Below are 17,909 nucleotides of genomic sequence, written 5' to 3'. Positions count from 1 at the left end.
GTCTCTGGGTCATGGGCACGGCAGCCTCAGGCACAGCCGCCACGGGTGCTCCTAACACATTAACCGGCTGGACGATGGATGGATGGAGCTTAGTCTGAGATCTGACCGCTTGTAGGGGTAGGGCGGGGGCGGTGCAGTGGGGCAGGGCCCTGCTGCTGGCCGAGAAGCCCCCTCGCTCCCCATGCGCTGCTCGGACTTGTCGTGGGACAGTGGCGGAAGTGTCAGACCGGCCGTGTGGACACGTGCTTTTCCGTCACTTTGCTGTGTGGTGCTGGGCTTCTGCAGGGAGCTGGGCCATGCAACTAACAGATCACGACCTCTTCGCTTTGGGGAACGGGTTGGACGGGGATGAGTTCCAGAGGGAAAGAGCAATGTAGGTTGCCCCCTCCCCTGCCCTCGAACCTTTCCCAAAGGGGGTCCCAAGCCAGAACAGGTCTCTTAGGACATTACCCACCATGGCCCTGCCAGACCCCGCTCTGCAGCCAGCACAGGCACCACCTCGCCCCACCCGGGAATGTCTGTCCCTCTCCACCTCGGGATCGAGGCTGAGTACCTTCCATTGTCCTAGAATGGGTCGGATCCCAGTCTCCTCTCCATAAGCTACATTTAAAGGGGCAGGCCTATCCTACCCGGGGAATAAAGCCAGAGGGGGACAGGCTTTGAGTGTTTCCTTCCTCAAGAAAATAGTGTTTTCCGCACTTCTTTCGTATATTTGACTACTAGTGGAGAGCAAAGAGGACTGGGCCGTCTGAAAATACACGTCCAGCCTGCACTCCTGCCCCCGGGGGGATAAGGACAGAATCTCAGCAAAGGACAGGGGGGCTTTGGTCCGAAAAGCCTAAGAGAGGCCTCCTTCACTCTGCCCCCACCTCGTGACTGCCCACCTGGCCCAGCGCCCCCTCAGGCCTGCCCCCCCGCCGCTCCCGGGGAGCGGGGAGCGGGGAGCGGGCTGCGCGGTGCCTCGAGGCGACCCCGTGCTTGTTCTCGCCTCGCCCAGGCCTGAAGACCATCGTGGGGGCCCTGATCCAGTCCGTGAAGAAGCTGGCCGACGTGATGGTCCTCACGGTCTTCTGCCTCAGCGTCTTCGCCCTCATCGGCCTGCAGCTCTTCATGGGCAACCTGAGGCACAAGTGCGTGCGCAACTTCACGGAGCTCAACGGTACCAACGGCTCCGTGGAGGCCGATGGCCTGGTCTGGGACTCGCTGGACCTCTACCTCAACGATCCAGGTGTGGACTCGCCCTGCGGCCCGGGCAGGGCTTTGCGAGGGGCCTCCAGGGCTGGGCTGCCTCCCACATCGGCCTCGCCAGAGGGCAGGCCTCCCCAGAGGGCAGGCCTCCCCTTCGGGGCCATTCGAGCCTTATCTGACGCCCTGGGGACCCAGGTGCAGTGCTCAGGGACCCCAGCCCCCGCCCTCTGGGCTTTGGGAGAGGACAGAAGGGGAGGAGGTTTAGGGCTCACCTTCGTGAGTGCTCAGGCTAGGTGAGGAGATGACGCTTGAAGCCCAGGAAGGATGTTCAGTGGAGAGCCAGACAAGGGGACAGCAGCCTCAACATTTGGGGGTGTGGCCGACCCTAGAGTGTCGAGACTGGTGAGGGGGCCCTCTTGCCTGAAGGAGAGGAGCGTTAGCTTGGGAAAGGTGGGACACGGAGCCGGGGTCATTTGTGAGGCTTCAGTGCGAGCCCCACCTGCTCGGCATACTGAATCTCGGGTTCCTTGACACCATGTTAATTCCATACACGCGTACCCCAGAACCCCTCAAGAGGGATGGGACAAGCTCATGGACAAAGTCGCATGCGCCACTCTTGTTTCACTGATGGCTAGCGCCATCAGTCTGGGCCAAAGGCAGACACTGGTACAAGGCCAGATTCCAGGCCACGAGGACCCTGAGGTCCGTTCCGAAGTTAGGGCCTCTCATATATACCAGCGATTCACTCGAGAAAAAAGAAACATATCAACAGAAACTCAATGAGCAGATTTGCTCATGGTTTTAGCTGTGGCCACATAGCAGTGGTTCCAAAACTTCCGTGTGTACCAGTCACCTGGAGGGCTTTGGAAAACAGACGGCTGGGCCAACCCCCCGAAGTTTCTGAGTCACTAGATCTGAGTTGGTCCTTGGGAAGTTACCTTTCTCTCCATTTCTCACCTGATGCTTGGTGCTGCTGGTCCGGGGGCCACGCTTTGAGAACTGCTGCCTAAGGCTAAGGTAGATGGCGGTGAGTGATGGGCGCCGATGCACGGCCAGAGAGGAGAGGTCCTGTGTCTCACCTGGTCAAGCCCTAGCCCTGTCTGAACAGACCACGCTGTGGCCACGGCGACTGTGCATCACTTCCGCCACCTTATGCACAAGGAATTGGGTCTAGAGAGAGCTGGGTCGAAGCCTGCTGAGGCCGCTCTAAGCGAACTCTGCCCCAACCCCTGCCTCCTAGTTCAGGGCCTCTTCTGGCCCTAGTTGGCCTCCTCGGGGGCAGGGTACAGAAGCTCTCCACGGGGACTTCCTGAGTCTTCCGAGAGTCCTGGGGGACACGGGCAGCTGGACGTCTGAGCAGTCGCAGGAGGAAAGCCAGAGAAGCAGCCGAAGTTGCCTCTTACCTGGCTGCACAGAGGGCGAGGTCAGGGCAGGGGCGGGGAGGAGCGGGGAGGCCAGCGGTGGCATCTCCTCCTCTCCAAAGCCTGGGCTCGAGGCAGGACCCCGGGAGTCTGAGCCGGACGCGCCCCTCACCATCAGACGTTTCTCTTCCAGAAAATTACCTGCTTAAGAATGGCACCTCCGATGTGTTACTGTGCGGGAACAGCTCTGACGCCGGGTACGTGGCGCCCACGGGTGCGCCGGGGCCACCTTACCCAGCTGGGGATCTCCCGGGGCTTTCTCAAACAAATGCGCTTTCAGTTTTGCCCTTGACCCCAGGGACAGCGAGGCCTCCCCTTGCCTCCTCCCCTGCCAGGTCCCCGGCAGCTTCTCCACCCCACCCCACCCCCCGTCACAGGGAGACAGTTGCAAAGGGGGTAAAGAAAGGGATGAGGTGCAGGGAGGGCGAACAGAACCCAGAAGATGGGTGGGAGCTGGGGGTAGCCCAGGAGGCCCTGCAGGGGCCCCACTAGCTCAACCCTGGCTCCATTCCCTCCCAGAAGCCCTCCGGGGCTGCTCCCTCCCACTCAGGCTTCTCTCCCTCCCTGCTGATCTGTCCATCAGGTCAGGAGTCTGGCCTCCCCCGGCAGCTTTGACTCTCTTCCGGGGCGTCATGCACACTAGGGTCTGGGTCAGTGTGACTGTGTTATAGGTCGTTAGGGGGAGGGAGCACCTGGACTCACCTGGTGGGGAAGGTGCTCTGTGGGCTGTGGTTTCACATCCCTGAATATGAAGCTCCGGAACCTTCCTCGTCACTGAAGAGACTGTCTGGGTCTTAGGATGTTGGCGAGGCCCTTTAGCGGCATCTTCCCGCTTGCCGAGTCCCCCTCACCCCTTCTGTTTCATGCAACCAAGTGCACATGAATCCAGCCGGGGGCCCCCGCTTTGGGAGGGAGACCGCCCCCTCCAGCATGGTGAACCGTGGGTCTGCCTCACTGCCTATGTGCACAGACTTGCAAATGGACACGTTTTTGAGACATGGCCAGGCCCCAGCTCATTCACCCCAGAATCATCCCTCAACCCACTGGCCTGGCCTTTGCCCTGAGCTTCATCCCGTTCAACTCGGCCAAGCCACACTGCTCCCCTGCATGCCTTCACTGTGCCCGCTCGCCATGGGGTAGGCAGGCAGAGGAAGACACGTGAGCCAGGCCCTCGGTGCTTCCTCTGTGAGGGGAGGAGCAACCCAGACCTCAGCTGGGAGGGTGTGCCTTGTGAGCAGAAGGGAGCTGGATTTAAGCCAAGCAGAATACAGATGGGCAAAGAAAAGGGAAAGATGGCGTCCCGGGGAAGAGTTACAACCTGAGAAGGTATGGAGGCAGGACCAGCGGCGTGGCCCTAGGTTCGTGAAGCTCAGCCTCATGAAGCAGTGGGGCATGTGCCGGGCTGCCCAGGGAGACGAGTCAGGCCTGGCAAGGGTCTTGGAGACAGAGGACCCCTTACGCCGTGAGACAGTCTGCATGTCTGGCTACAGGACATGTCCTGAGGGCTACCGGTGCCTAAAGGCAGGAGAGAACCCTGACCACGGCTACACCAGCTTTGACTCCTTCGCCTGGGCCTTCCTCGCGCTCTTTCGCCTGATGACACAGGACTGCTGGGAGCGCCTCTATCAGCAGGTGAGTGGGTGCCCGGACCAGCGGAGGGCCACCAGGAACGGGCTCAGGACCCGCACCGGGCTGTACTAGCCAGAAGTGGCCCCAGAAGCTTTTTCACAGGCAAAGGCTGAGGAAAGACAGAGGACAGAGGAACCTTGTATCTGAGGGATGGGGGTTCAGCAAGCAAAGAAACTTTTTTTGTTGATGACCAAGTACCCATCCCTTCATATAGGACACACTGCGCTCTGTGAGTGGGACACTTCTCCACCCCGTGTGATGGAATAGTCCCCTCTGTAGGTACATTAACCCCTGTTGACTGTCCCATTCTGCCTCCCTCTGTGGGTAGCATACCACCCCCTATACACAGGTCATTCTCTGTAGGTTAGGACACTTCCTTCTATAGGTGGGACATTCTTTACCACTTCCCCAGTCTGTGGCCATTTGAACCCCTGGCACAGCCAGACTGGGCAGCTTGGAAATACCATGACCCAGAAGGGGACCCAGTGAGGATGACCTCTGCTCCCTTGCTCCCCCAGACCCTGAGGTCCGCAGGGAAGATCTACATGATATTCTTCATGCTTGTCATCTTCCTGGGTTCCTTCTACCTGGTGAACCTGATCCTGGCTGTGGTCGCTATGGCCTATGAGGAGCAAAACCAAGCCACCATCGCCGAGACCGAGGAAAAAGAAAAGCGATTCCAGGAGGCCATGGAGATGCTCAAGAAAGAACATGAGGTGAGTGAGTGCTACAGCCAAGGAGCCTCCAGACCAAGCCCTCACCTGGCTATGGATACCCGTAAGCATGCTGCCTGCTGGGTAAATCTGGTGCCTGGAGGCGTGGTGCCTGCTGGGTAAAGCTGATGTCTGCTGGGTAAAAGCTCGGTACCTGCTGGATAAAGATAGTGCCTGTTAGTGAGGTACCTGGTGGATAAATGTGGTGCTTGCTAGGTAAACATGGTGCCTGCTGCTAAAGGTGGGCCCTGTGAGTGTAGTGTCTGTCTGCTGGGAGAAGCTCTTCCATACTATGATTATGATGTCTTCTGGGCGAAGATGATGGCAGCTGGGTAAAAATGGCGCCTGCTAAGTAAAGGTGGTTCCTGTGAACATAGTGCATGCTGAATAAAAGAAATCCATGTGTCTGTGGACATAGTTATCCTGGTCAAGGGATGTCTTCTGGAGGGGCAGTGAGGAAGGTCCAAGTTCAGAGGCCTGAGTCAGCTCAGTAGATAAGCACTGGCAATGCTGCCCTGGCTACCCACAGTTCCACACCCGGTGGGTGCTGGAGGCTAACTACAGAGCAAGCCTACCGGAAGCTGGGCTGTGAACATCTGCTTCTTTTCACTGCCTCACGCCGCCTCCCCCAGCACTTGTTTTGGTCAGTGCAACCTTCTAGAAGGCGCTCTGATCTCTAGTTCTGTCATTGCCTCTGCTCATGAACAACTCCTCCCACCTGTCCACCACACTCCCCGCCTCTTCCAAGAGCTGTCCACACCAGCCACTCCTCTCCTCCTCACTGGACTTTGATCTTTCTCAAAACCCCCCGGGTCTGTCTGAGCTCGCCTCTCCGTGATGATGTCCCTGTGTGGGGGTCAGGTGTGCAAGTCCAGTTCCTGGCGGGGGGAAAACCTGAGACACTGAGCGTCGCATGGCCTGTCTTAGCCTGAGACTACACCGAGTCTCGATGACCAAGACACTCCCTCTTCCACCCTTTTCCAGGCCCTCACCATCAGGGGTGTGGACACCGTGTCCCGCAGCTCCTTGGAGATGTCCCCTTTGGCCCTAGTAACCACCCACGAGAGAAGGAGCAAGAGGAGAAAACGAATGTCTTCGGGGACAGAGGAGTGTGGGGATGAGAGGTTCCCCAAGTCCGACTCGGAGGATGGCCTCAGAGCAATGGTAATCCCCGGCCGTGACCCCGGCCCTTTCGGGGTGGATCGGGCATCAAAAGCCCTTCGTACTAGGCCCCTAGTGCTGTCACAGCCCCCATGGTTGCTCCCCAAGGAGGGTCCTTGAGCCCCACGCAGACCTTCTTGTTTCCTATGGCCATTCTTGGTGTAGAGGAGCCCTGGGCAGCGGGACAGGGTAGTTTGGGTGTTATGATATCCCCAACCTCAGCTAAGTCCCTGGAATCGGGCTGGGGCTGGAGGACTCCCTGTAGTGTGGATTTGTTACAGGACCAAAGACATGACCATATGAGTGAGGGGTGTGGCCAACTATCCCAGGCAGGTCCTGAGCCCCACTTATCTGCGCAGCAGGAGCCTACCTGCCTCCTGTCCACCTGCCCAGCCTTAGCCCCACCTTCAGGGCCAGGTGAGCTTCAGTCTCAAAGTCCCAGAGGTACAGGCTCCAGGTGAGCAGAGATCCAGGATTACTCTTACCCTTTACCCCTTCCACGAGCACCCAGTTCTGAGTGCTCAGCTAAAGCACTCAAAGCTCCAAGGAGCTCAGCTGGGGCTGATGCTGCACGAGATCGGCTGGGAGCACCTGAAGAGCGGTCTTGGTCACGTCCGCTCTCTTGTGCCTTCAGAATCGTCTCAGCCTCACCCACGGCCTCAGCAGGGCCTCTATGAAGCCACGCTCCAGCCGCGGGAGCATTTTCACCTTTCGCCGGCGAGACCTGGGTTCCGAGACAGATTTTGCAGATGACGAAAACAGCACGGCAGGGGACAGCGAGAGCCACCGCACGTCACTGCTGGTGCCTTGGCCCCTGCGCCGGCCTAGTGCCCAGGCACAGCCCAGTCCCGGGACCTCAGGCCTTGGCCACGCCCTCAATGGCAAAAGGAACAGTACTGTGGACTGCAATGGGGTGGTCTCTTTGCTGGGGACAGGCGACCCCGAGGCCACCTCCCCAGGGAGCCACCTCCTTCGCCCTATGACGCTGGAGCGCCCCCCAGACACGGTGAGCTGGCCCCATGATGCAGCCCGAGGACAGATATGGTCTTCCCACTGGTCCCAGGGCCAGGGCCAAAGGCACTCACCAAGCGTTTACTGAGCACCTAGTGTGTGCTGAGTTCTGGGAGTGTGGTGTGGTGATAAACGGGGCGGTAGTTAAATATTTAGCAACTGGTAAGGCCCGGGCATTGGGACGCCATGGTGGCACATGACCAGTGTCCGGGGGGACCTGTGTGTGCCAGGCGGTAATGGAGCAGAGCCGCTGCATCCTGGGCAATCCGGGGGCTCCTGGGAGAAGGGCCAGAGTGGCGGAGGGACACTCGCCAGGTTCCAGGCAACAATTATTCACCAAGTTTGAACTATTTTAGTACTTTAAAACTGGCGACTCTGTTTTGGCTCGAGTACTAAGTCCTGTGGGAGGGCAAAAGCAGGGAAGAAGGAGAAGGAACCCCTATTCATTAGGAGGCATTTTAGCAAAGACCCGAAGGAGGCGAGGGTGGGAGCCAGGCTGCTCTCGGACCCCGTGGGAGGCGGCATGACGAGTGGGATCGCACCCAGGTTCTGGAGACAAGTGGGGTTCGAATCCCGGCTCACGGCTTACCAGCTGGATGGTCATGGGTAAGTTACTTTATTTCTCTGTGCGTCTCTCATCTGTAAAATGGATTACAAATCTCCATCTCCGGATTGCCGCAAGAACGAATGGGCTAAGATGCGGAAAGCAATCGGTACATGCACGAGTATGTCGATGTCGCCATAACGCCATAATGACATGGTCATTACGTCCTGTGCGGGAGGCATCTCCAGGCCTAGAGAATAGCAAGGGCAAAAGCCCCGAGGCGGAAACGAGCCTGGACTAGTGGAGGAAGCACAGCGAAGTCGGTGTGGCCGGAGCCCAGGGAGCAAGGGGGACAGGAGTTGGAGTTATTGTCAGAAAGGCGATGGGAAGGGACAGGCGAGAACGTGAAAGGCCAGTTAGAGTGTTGATCGCTCAGCCAATCCCATGGCAGACTAATGACGACCCTATCAGCCATGCAGTATCCTTGCTGATGCCTGCCCCGCAACACAGTGCCCAGAGCAGCCCACCCAGGAAAAGGGTAAACACGTAGCTCAGACCCCAGTGCCTATAGGGAGATGGATGAGGGCAGCCTCTCTGAGAACTAGGACTGGACAGGGAGGCTTATCAGGAAGATGGAGGTGGGGCTCACGGCCAGGTGGCCTGTTTGGCTCCAGATCAGACACTTGCTCTAGCAGTGAGACTCTGCACGGGCTAACTCATCTCTCTGTGCCTCAATTTCCTCATCTGTAAGGGGAAAATTAAGTTAATACCCACATCGGCAGGTTGTGGCGAGGATTAAGTTAAAACCTGCCCGATGCTTAGACCAGTACTTGCCTCAAGTTCAAGTAATTATTATTATCTGCTGTTGTAATTATTGAACAGGAAGGAATAAAGACTCCTGGGGTGCATTGCAGAGTGCCTGGGGCCCTCATGCTGCTCTGGAGCAGGAAGTCAAGGAAAGGGCCCTGGGAACCCATCACGGGAAGACGCAGCTTCTGGGTGGGTCTAGGGAGGCCCCTGGCCATCACCACCTGGAGGGTGAGGAGTCTGACTTTCCAGGAACGTCAAATCCCAGTGGCTGCAGTCCCCCTGCAGGTCCAGCCCCAGAGCCTCAGCCTTGTGGAATCAGGTCAGCAGCCTGGAAACTAATAGAATTTCCTAATCTCATTAGGGAGAGAATCATCTCATTGTAGTGTACATGTCAGGAGGAATCCAAGTTGGAACACTTCATTACCAGGAATTCTGACTTCACCCATTCACACTTCTATGAGACCCATTTGTAACCTTAAAGCGATTAGCAGGCCAAGGGGGTCATTTGCAAAGTTAAAGGAATTAGTGGACCTAGATGGAGACATTGCAAAGTTAAAGAGATTAGCAGGCTCCAGGCCCCTGGGAATGCCTTCTTGGCTCCTACTCAGTTCCCAGTGAGACATTTCTGCCCAGTTCTAGTCTGAAAAACAAAGCACAGTGCCAGGCACATAGTAGGGGCTCAGTCAACGTGGGATGGGAAGAAGTACACGCCCAAGAGACTCTCACGTTTAATTTGTCTAGATTGGGAGGTAGAGGGTGAAGATTTACTTTGTCTACTGTCTATACAGAAGTGCCTGACCCTGAAGGCCAGCTGGAGCTAGGGGAGGCACACTGAACAGCCATCCTTCTCCCTCCATACGTTAGACTTTCATTCTCCTTTCTCCTGGTCACCTAGCAAGTTAGGAGCAGACGTAGAGCTCTGACCCAAGCCGCCTGCTGTGTTGAGTGCCAGGCAGTGTTTGAGGCTCCAGAGTTTACAGCATTGAACAAAACGGACAAGAGCGCTGCCTTCGTGGAGTTTACATTATAGTCAGGAAGACAGCAAACTAACTAATCAGTATTTTCAGGCAGCAATCAGGTGGTAGAAAGTTGCTAGGGGGAGGGTCAGGGATGGGAGCTATTAGTTAGAGAAGTCTTTCCTGTGGAGGTGACATTAAAATTGACAGGCGAATGGTTTAGGAAGCCAGCCTCCAAGACGTGGAAGAATAGTGTTTTAGGCAGAGGCAAGAGTGAGTGCAAAGGCTCTTAAAAGAAATAGGCTTGACATGTTCAAGAGATGAGAGGGCAAGGTATGGCAGAACTAGCAGAAAGGGATATGAAATAAGTTCGATGAGTTAGGATTTGGACAATGCAGGCCTTGTAAGTGATAGAAAAGTTTGGACTTACTCTGAATAAGGTGAGAACTAGTGGACTGGAGGGAGCTGTTGCTCAGAAGAGTATCATGACCTGATTTTTAAGAGACTTCCTTTCTGCTATGTAGAAAATAAAGGAGAGAGAAGAGGAGGCCAGTTAGGAGGCTGTTGTGGTAGTTTTAGGAAATGGATGATAGCTTGCACTAGGATGGTATATTGGTCAGCTCCTGCCACAATAATGCTGTATAACAAACTACCCCCGAAGTCAGTGACTAACAGGCTTTATTCTCGTGCTCACTTATCTGCAGGTTGACCGTGGCGTGTCCAGCCTAGGCTGGGCTTGGCTGAGTAGCACTGCTTCAGACCATAAATAGGGTTGGCTCCACACCGTGGGGTAGGCTCAGGGCTGCTCCCCTTCTCTTTGTGCTGAGGCCCAGGCTGAAAGGATGGCAGCTATCTGGGGGAGCTCTCTGGAGAATTCCTAGAGCTCAAGAGCAAGGCAAATGGCACAGCATGTTTAGGGCCTCTGTCCACATCATGCCTACTAACATTCCATTGGCCAAAGCAAGTGTGTCATTAATAGAACAGAAGGGGAAAGAGTAAACATTTGCTAAATGGTAACAAACTGTCACAGATGGTAAAGGAGGAGGAGAGAAGTTGGGAGAATTTAAGACATGCTGGCGAGTTAAGCTGGCCAGATTTGTGGTTGCCTTGGACCTGGGATCCTACTGTTATATCAGCCACATCCGTCCTCTCTTCGACACCTCCAGTAACCGGGAGCTCACTACCTCCCTAGGCAACATTTCAGGGTAGTCCCACTAACTGTGAAGGTTGACTTGAACTTGAGCCCAGATTCATTGGGGACCCACCCCAGACCATGGCTCCATCACCCTGAGTCGCCTGGGCCCATCTTCTCTGTGCCCTGGAGAGATTATAGAACCATGCTGAACAGCCCAGTGCCTGTAACAGACCCATCACAGACTCACAGACTGTGGTCATGCAGGGCCGAGCTGATGTGAAGCCTTCGTGAGCGCCCCACCTAGTTCTGTGGGGGACTGTGAGTAAGCTGAGAGACCCCGGCTGCCAGCTCCCTTCCCCAGAACGTGCCACATCTCTGTTTGCAGGCCCGATTCTTTGACTAACAAAAATGCTGCAAGCACATTGAAAGCAGATTCAACAGTGCAGAGGTACATGAAGTAAAAGGGAACGCCTCCCTCTCCTTCCCCTCCCCCCACAACCCCCCCACCCACATACACCCACTTTAACAGTTGTTCGGTGTGTATCTTTCAGGTCTTTTTCTTGTTTTGTTTTGTTTTTCCCCCATCACACTGGCTTGGAGGTACTCCCAAGGGAACACACATGGAACTACTTTGTTCCCTTTAGTGTCTCTATCAGAGCCCAGAGTCAAATTTTATCCATAATCAATTTTAGAATTCTTCCTATTGATTAGTTGTTTTTGTTTTTGTGATATTAAAAACAATGCTTCAGTGAACATCATCGGATGTATATTTTTGGTGCACATGTATAAATATTTATGAAGTTAGATTACTAGACGAGGAATTGCAGAGCCGATTTAAAATGTTCTTGGTAGATAGAGCCAAACTGACTCCACAAAAGCTCCTACTAGCTATGTCAAAGCATTGTGCCTTATGCTTCTATTAACGTTACCTGAGAGCATGGTAGATTTTTTTTTTTTTTCCAGCTTCTCTATGCTCTTGACTCTAGGGAGCTCGTGGTCAATTAAGACGCCCAGATTATTTTTGCATGGACTAACATGTGTGACGGCATCTCATTAATAGAACTTGGTAGTTTCCTGTTGACACTCAAGAATCACCATTGATGAGAAATGTGAAGAAGAAAAGAGAATGAAGGATATTATGATTGCTGGGAGGGATCGGGGGAGTCGTTAACTGGGAGGGAGTTGGGAGCAGAGAAGCCCAGAACCTGCGTTCCGTCAAGACCTACATTTTGTCTCCCTGTGACACCCTCCCGAATCTGAGTCTGGGACAGCTGCTCCAGGCCCAGCAGGACCCCCATCCCTGGGCTGATGGGTATCTTCTGGTTGCACCCAGACCACACCGTCGGAGGAGGCAGGCAGGCCCCAGATGCTGAGCCCCCAGGCTCCGTGTGTGGATGGCTTCGAAGGGCCAAGGGAGCGGCAGCGGGCCCTCAGCGCCGTCAGCGTCCTCACCAGCGCCCTGGAAGGTCAGCACCCCTAGTGTCACCCAGACACACCCCGCTTCTGGTTCACGCACCCTCACCATTATCGTGACCTGAGCCAGGCATCTTCCGGCTGCTTGGCCGGCCTTGACATCCCCACAGTGGTCCAGACTTTTTAGTCTGTGGCACCTATTGTAGGTATCTTTTCATTTTTTCCCTCTTATTCTTTCCTGGACATTCTCAGGAGCCATGGCCGTTTCTTCTAAACATTCCTGCAGCTGTCCTGGTTTGTCCCAGGGACTGAGTCTCATCCTCTCCTCTCCCAAGCACCTCCATGTCTGCCGGGGATCACCCTGGCCTACGTATGCCTCTTCTAACGTTTTTCCAGTCATTCCCATACTCACCACAGGCTGTCCCAGGCATCCTATGCCTGTCCCAGCCAGTCCCACTCTAGGCAACCCCACATCCGGTCCATTCAGAACCTGCACCCCCCATGTCGTTTCTTCCTGTCCCATATGTATTCATATTTTTTCCAGCCCATCCCAGGCAACCCCCTATCTGTCCTAACATGTCACAGATGTCCACATCTATCCCTACCTGTTCTATCCTGGATGTCCTCATATCTGAACTTGACTGTCTCAGATGTTATCTCTTCCTTGTCAATCTGTCCTCCCTCGAGTGTCCCCAGTGTCTCAAGAGAGCCTACGTATGTTCGAATCTGTCCTGTCCTAGTTTTCCCTACATCCATCCTGGCCTCCTGTTCCTGTGGCCCTCTTCTCTCAGATTTCCAGAGTAAGGAGTTAAGACACAGGCCGCCCCTTCCCTTAGCCTTCCCTGCCCCTTTTGCTGTCCCCCTGTCATGTATCAGCCTTGTCATCTCTCCAGGTAAGTCATACATCTTTTCTGGACGACCAAAAGTTATAGATGAGTCGGTCAACAAAACAAACTCGTTCGCCTGTCTGTTCTCCCCAGAGCTGGAGGAGTCTCACCGCAAGTGTCCGCCGTGCTGGAACCGCTTCGCCCAGCGCTACCTGATCTGGGAGTGCTGCCCATTGTGGATCTCCATTAAGCAGAAAGTGAAGTTCATGGTCATGGACCCATTTGCTGACCTCACCATCACCATGTGCATCGTGCTTAACACACTCTTCATGGCACTGGAGCACTACAACATGACAACTGAATTCGAGGAGATGCTGCAGGTCGGAAACCTGGTAAGGGCCGCCAGGAGCTGACTCTAAAATGGGCATTCTGGTATGGAAGGCTCTCGGCCAGCTGTCACAGCCTTCACGGGTCAGGGAGGAGGGATCCGGACACAGAAGACTCGTCTGATGGTAGGAGTCATTGTGGAAGACGTCTTGAAGTAGAGAATTTCAGGATCAGCTTTGAAGGAGATGTAGTTGGGAGTGAGAGTTAATGGTTAAAGGAGATTCCCAGAGGCTAGAAAACAAAAGTGAGGTGGAAGGGGGGGGCCTGAAATGTGTGAGGACATGAAATTTGGCAATCGTAGTTGGAGCAGGGGAGTGTATGCAGAAGGACGCCATTTGGTTATAGACAGAGCTTGCATTAAGTGATCATCAGAGTTTGGTGGATCGAAAATTCTGGATGCATGGATCGTTGGATGGGGAGAAGGAGGGAAAGAGGGACAGAGGATTGGGTGGATGGATGGATGGAGAGCTAAGTGCAGTAAGTAAATCAAGCAGAGCCAGATCTGAGTTCTGTCTCAGCTCTTACTATGTGACCTCAAGAAAATTACCTAGTCTCAGTAATTGACACGATACATATTTGTTGAATTTAATAAATGTAAAATTAGTATGACTATGAACCTCACAGGAGGCTAATGAGGACTGAATAAGATAATGTGTGTAATGTGCTTGACTCAGAGTTCAATACACAATAATCACTCAAGATAAATGATAGCTGTGGTTATTATCATTGGTATATTAAAGAGACTGCCCCTGGAAGTCAGAATATCTGGGTTCTAATTCTGATTTTTTCTCTCTCGAAATCAAATCAAGTCCTGCCTCTTCACTATAAAGATGAAAAACTGAGGCCTGAGAGATGACATGGTGGTGACAGAATTGGGCATGTAGCTACTGTCTCCTGACTCTGAGTAACAGGGCTTTATTGGCTCTGTCCAGATAAAAACAGTCAGCCCCTCTCGAGGGGATCCTAGGGCAAGACTGGCAAGGAGCCCCCTGGCCTCTGAAAGGAGCTCCTGGGATCATCACTGAGTCTGGGTGGAGGGAGGAGGCGATTCGGTCCAATCTCCCTCTTACTGCAGACCCAGCCCTGTCCTGGTCCCAGCAGTACAGCTGCCCTCTCCTACCCCGGGCAGGCAGGTCTCCCACGCTGTGGGGTATGGAGACCGTTTTATTTTATTACTTTCCATATCCAGGACTCTAGATAGTTCTCTAGAGGATCTATTCACAATTTTTTCACAAATGTTGAGTCTATTGGCTATGATTCTATTTTTATATGCAAACCGAAGGGGAAGCTCAATCTCAGTCTGTAGGAGGCTCGTGGCACGATTGTGCTTCCCTCCTGTTGGTCTTCAGACGGTGGTTATATAGGGTTTTGGTTGAACGCAGTTTTCATGGAATGTGACCATTGAGTTGGACTGAGCAGCAAGTCAAGATGACAGAGAGCACTGGTGGCTCCATTGGGTCACTAAGTAGTGATTGAATTGCAGCTGTGTTAAACTTGCAGATCAATTATTAGTAGTAGGTCACAAAGTTGGATGATAGCTATATTTTGTTCTGTTCGGATAGCTTTATTGCTAGCATGTAAGGTTTTTGTTGTCTTGCAGTTAATACATTTTAGGTGGCTTACATAGTAAGCGTAAAGAAACAAAACCACAAAAATAAGCATGAGTAAATAATCTTGGTATGGGAAAAGCATACCAAAACACAGAAGACTTGTCTGATGGTAAGCATGTCACTGATGACAAATTCCATAAAGGAGAAGGTTGATAGATTTAAATAACCTTTATTTAGCCCATCATATAATCAAAGGTAAAATGCAAATGAGACTTCCTAGCAATATTATAGACAAGGAAACCTGAAAAGTATCTGACTATGAAACAATTAAAAAATATAGCAAATATTCTTTGACATGCATAGCAAAGTTCATGAGAAACTACCAAAAATAACCAGACAAAGAGGATCTTCAAATCTATAGCAGTGAACATGTGAAATGTTTCTGTAGTTGCCCTGGCTGAGAGGGGAGGAGTTGATGATTTGACTAATCTGGGGTTTGGATTTCAGTGAACATGTAGCTGCAAGATATGTCTTTGGGACAATGTGTGTAGGGGTTGGAACTGAGTAGCCCCATAAGAATATGACCCTATATTCAGTAAAAAAGATGGACAAGAAAAAATCCACTTACTGATACTGGGAGATGATAAAAAAAGAAAGCTCGTCAGTCTCAGCCAGCAAATGCAGTACTTAGAGGGAAATTTATAACCTAAAGTATATACATTAAAAAAGAAAAGTTGAAAATTAATGAGCCGGGCATTTGATTCAAGTAGTTAGACAAAAATTAGTAAAAACTCAAAGAAAATTGAAGAGCAGAAAATTAATAGAATAATTTTAAAAGTTTTATTAGAAAAAGTGTTTTTTTGTTGTTGTTGATTTTATTTTTGTTAGGTGAGGCAACCCTTGGTTGACCTCACAGATTGCAAGAACTTTGTCAGCTTACAGTGCCTTATTTTTTATTTTTTAACGGTCTCCCATCCAAGTACTAACCAGGCCTGACTCTGCTTAGCTTCCAAGATCAGACAGGATCAAGCTTGTTCAAGGTGGCATGGCTGTAGACGGGAGTTTCCTTTATTTATTTATTTTTAATTATTTTTGACAAGACTAATAGACAAATTTTTAGCAATATTAAAATAGAAAAAATCAAAGGTACAAATAAACAATATTAAGAATGGAAAAGGGGCATAACTACACAAACAGTAAAGATTAAAACAGTATAAAACATTATAAACGACTTAATGCCAGTAAATTTTGAACGGACTGAGTAAAGATTTTCTTAGAAGAATATGTTACCAAGAAGAGATTTAAGATCATAAAGGAAAGAGAAAAAGGAAAACAAAACAAATCCATCAGTGTATGATTAAGAAAAATCAAATAAATAAATTTAAAAAACTCCTCATGATCAAGTTGGGTTTATTCTAGGTACATATGCTCTCCCCTTTGATGTGGAAAAATCATCTAATAAAATTAAATTCTTCGTGATAAGAACTCCTTGCAGACTAGAAATAATCTAACAAATATATCTACAAAATTCTATAGTAAATATTATACTTGACCATGAAATGTTAGCAACCTTCCTGTTTGAAGCAAGGAGCGAACATAGATGTGATGGTGAAGCCGGTGGTGATCATAGTTAGTACCGGTTGAACACGTAATTACCGATAACAATCAGTAAGGGAGATGCTATTAGTTATTTGTTTATTATTATTATTTACTGGGAATGGAACAGAGGCACGGAGTAGTCAAACAATTTAAGCAAGGTCACACAGCCAGGAAATGGTAGAGCCAGGGTTCAAATCCAAGCAGTTTGTCTCTAGAGCCCATGCTCTTATGCAGTGCACCACACTGCTACGCTGAACCTCTAGCTTTCTGCCCAGCTTCCTGCTTCCAGTCCAAATTATGCTGGAGGTCGTTGTCACCATAGTAAGAGGAAATAGTGAAGAAAGAAGGAAAGAAAACAGATCTCACATTGTCCAGATTATATCATAAGCTATATAAATAATTCAAGAAAATCTGCAGAAAGATTATTAGAACTAATAAGAGAATTCAACAATGTCAGTAGGTATAGGCTCAATTTACCAAAATTAATTCTGCTCCTTACCACATGATCGTTCGGAGAGAACAATTTTGAAAAGTTAAAACTTTTAAACATAAATAGCAATAAAAACTATGAGGAATCTAGAAATAAATATAGCAAAAGGTTATAAATTTTATATTAATAATATTATAAAACTATTGAAAAAGAAAAAAGATTTAAATTAGTCGAGAGATATGCTATTTTTATGGATGAAAGTCTCAATATCGTAGAGATATCAGTTCTTCTGAAATTAACCTAGACCTTTAATGTATTTCCAATCAAAATCCCAACACATTTTTTTCCATGGGACTTGACAAGGTAATTCTAAAATCATATGGAAATATGAAGTCTATAAAGATAAGGAGTAAGATGAGGAACTGACCCTACATATATTAAGCTATATTAGAAAGCTATAATTATTAAAATATTATAGTATTTGTGCAAAGAAAGAAAATCGGACCAGTGCTACAGAATTGAGAACTCAGAAATAGGAAATGCATATTTGGACTTTTAATAAATAATAGAGATGGCACTATAAATTAGTAGGAAAATGATAGACTACTCAATAAAAAATGCTAGACAGGATGGTTATCTATATGAAAGCAAATAAATTTAAATCCTTACCCCTCACCATACTCATTATCAGTTGTGGGAAATTGGATTCAACACCTAAATATGATAAACCAAAACTTTTTAACTTTTAGGAAAAAAAAAATGGAGAAAAAAATATAAGACCTTGGGGTTGGAAAGACTTTCTTCAACAATATAGAGTTTATACCATGAAAGAAAAGATTGACAGATTTACTTATCTTAAAATGTATAATGTATATCCAATCAGGGATATGATCAACTAAATGAAATCACTACCACAAACTGGAAATTGATATTATGAAAAGTATTTAACTAGAATGACATGAAACCCAGAATGGATATTAAATGCTTACACATCAGTAAGGAAAAGAATGACAACCCAATGGCAAAAACGCAGCGCGACAATGAACAAAGAAAATGACAGGCAAATCACAGAAGAAGAAATTCAGACGGTTATAAACAGAGAGGAATGCGGATGAAAGCAACATTGAGATACCAT

At 50.4% G+C, this 17,909-nt stretch overlaps 1 protein-coding gene across 8 annotated transcripts in view; it reads left to right on the top strand.

Annotated features, from left to right (window-relative positions):
* The window catches only part of SCN5A (sodium voltage-gated channel alpha subunit 5), a 94,511-nt gene that overhangs the window by 36,757 nt on the left and 39,845 nt on the right, over window positions 1-17,909 (top strand). For all 8 annotated transcript variants that reach the window (XM_036218643.1, XM_036218641.1, XM_036218645.1 and 5 more), the window contains exons 7-14: window positions 998-1,228; window positions 2,743-2,806; window positions 4,100-4,241; window positions 4,757-4,954; window positions 5,936-6,115; window positions 6,747-7,118; window positions 11,902-12,034; window positions 12,962-13,200. In XM_036218643.1, coding sequence (XP_036074536.1) covers window positions 998-1,228; window positions 2,743-2,806; window positions 4,100-4,241; window positions 4,757-4,954; window positions 5,936-6,115; window positions 6,747-7,118; window positions 11,902-12,034; window positions 12,962-13,200 — 1,559 coding nt within the window. The remainder of the gene's footprint in view (window positions 1-997; window positions 1,229-2,742; window positions 2,807-4,099; window positions 4,242-4,756; window positions 4,955-5,935; window positions 6,116-6,746; window positions 7,119-11,901; window positions 12,035-12,961; window positions 13,201-17,909) is intronic.

This window comes from Rousettus aegyptiacus, unplaced genomic scaffold (genome assembly GCF_014176215.1).
Source record: "Rousettus aegyptiacus isolate mRouAeg1 unplaced genomic scaffold, mRouAeg1.p scaffold_m13_p_4, whole genome shotgun sequence".
In the NCBI taxonomy this organism is placed as follows: domain Eukaryota; kingdom Metazoa; phylum Chordata; class Mammalia; order Chiroptera; family Pteropodidae; genus Rousettus; species Rousettus aegyptiacus.
The sequence above is the reverse complement of the archived record's forward strand: the minus strand, read 5'-3'. Positions and strand labels throughout refer to the sequence as shown.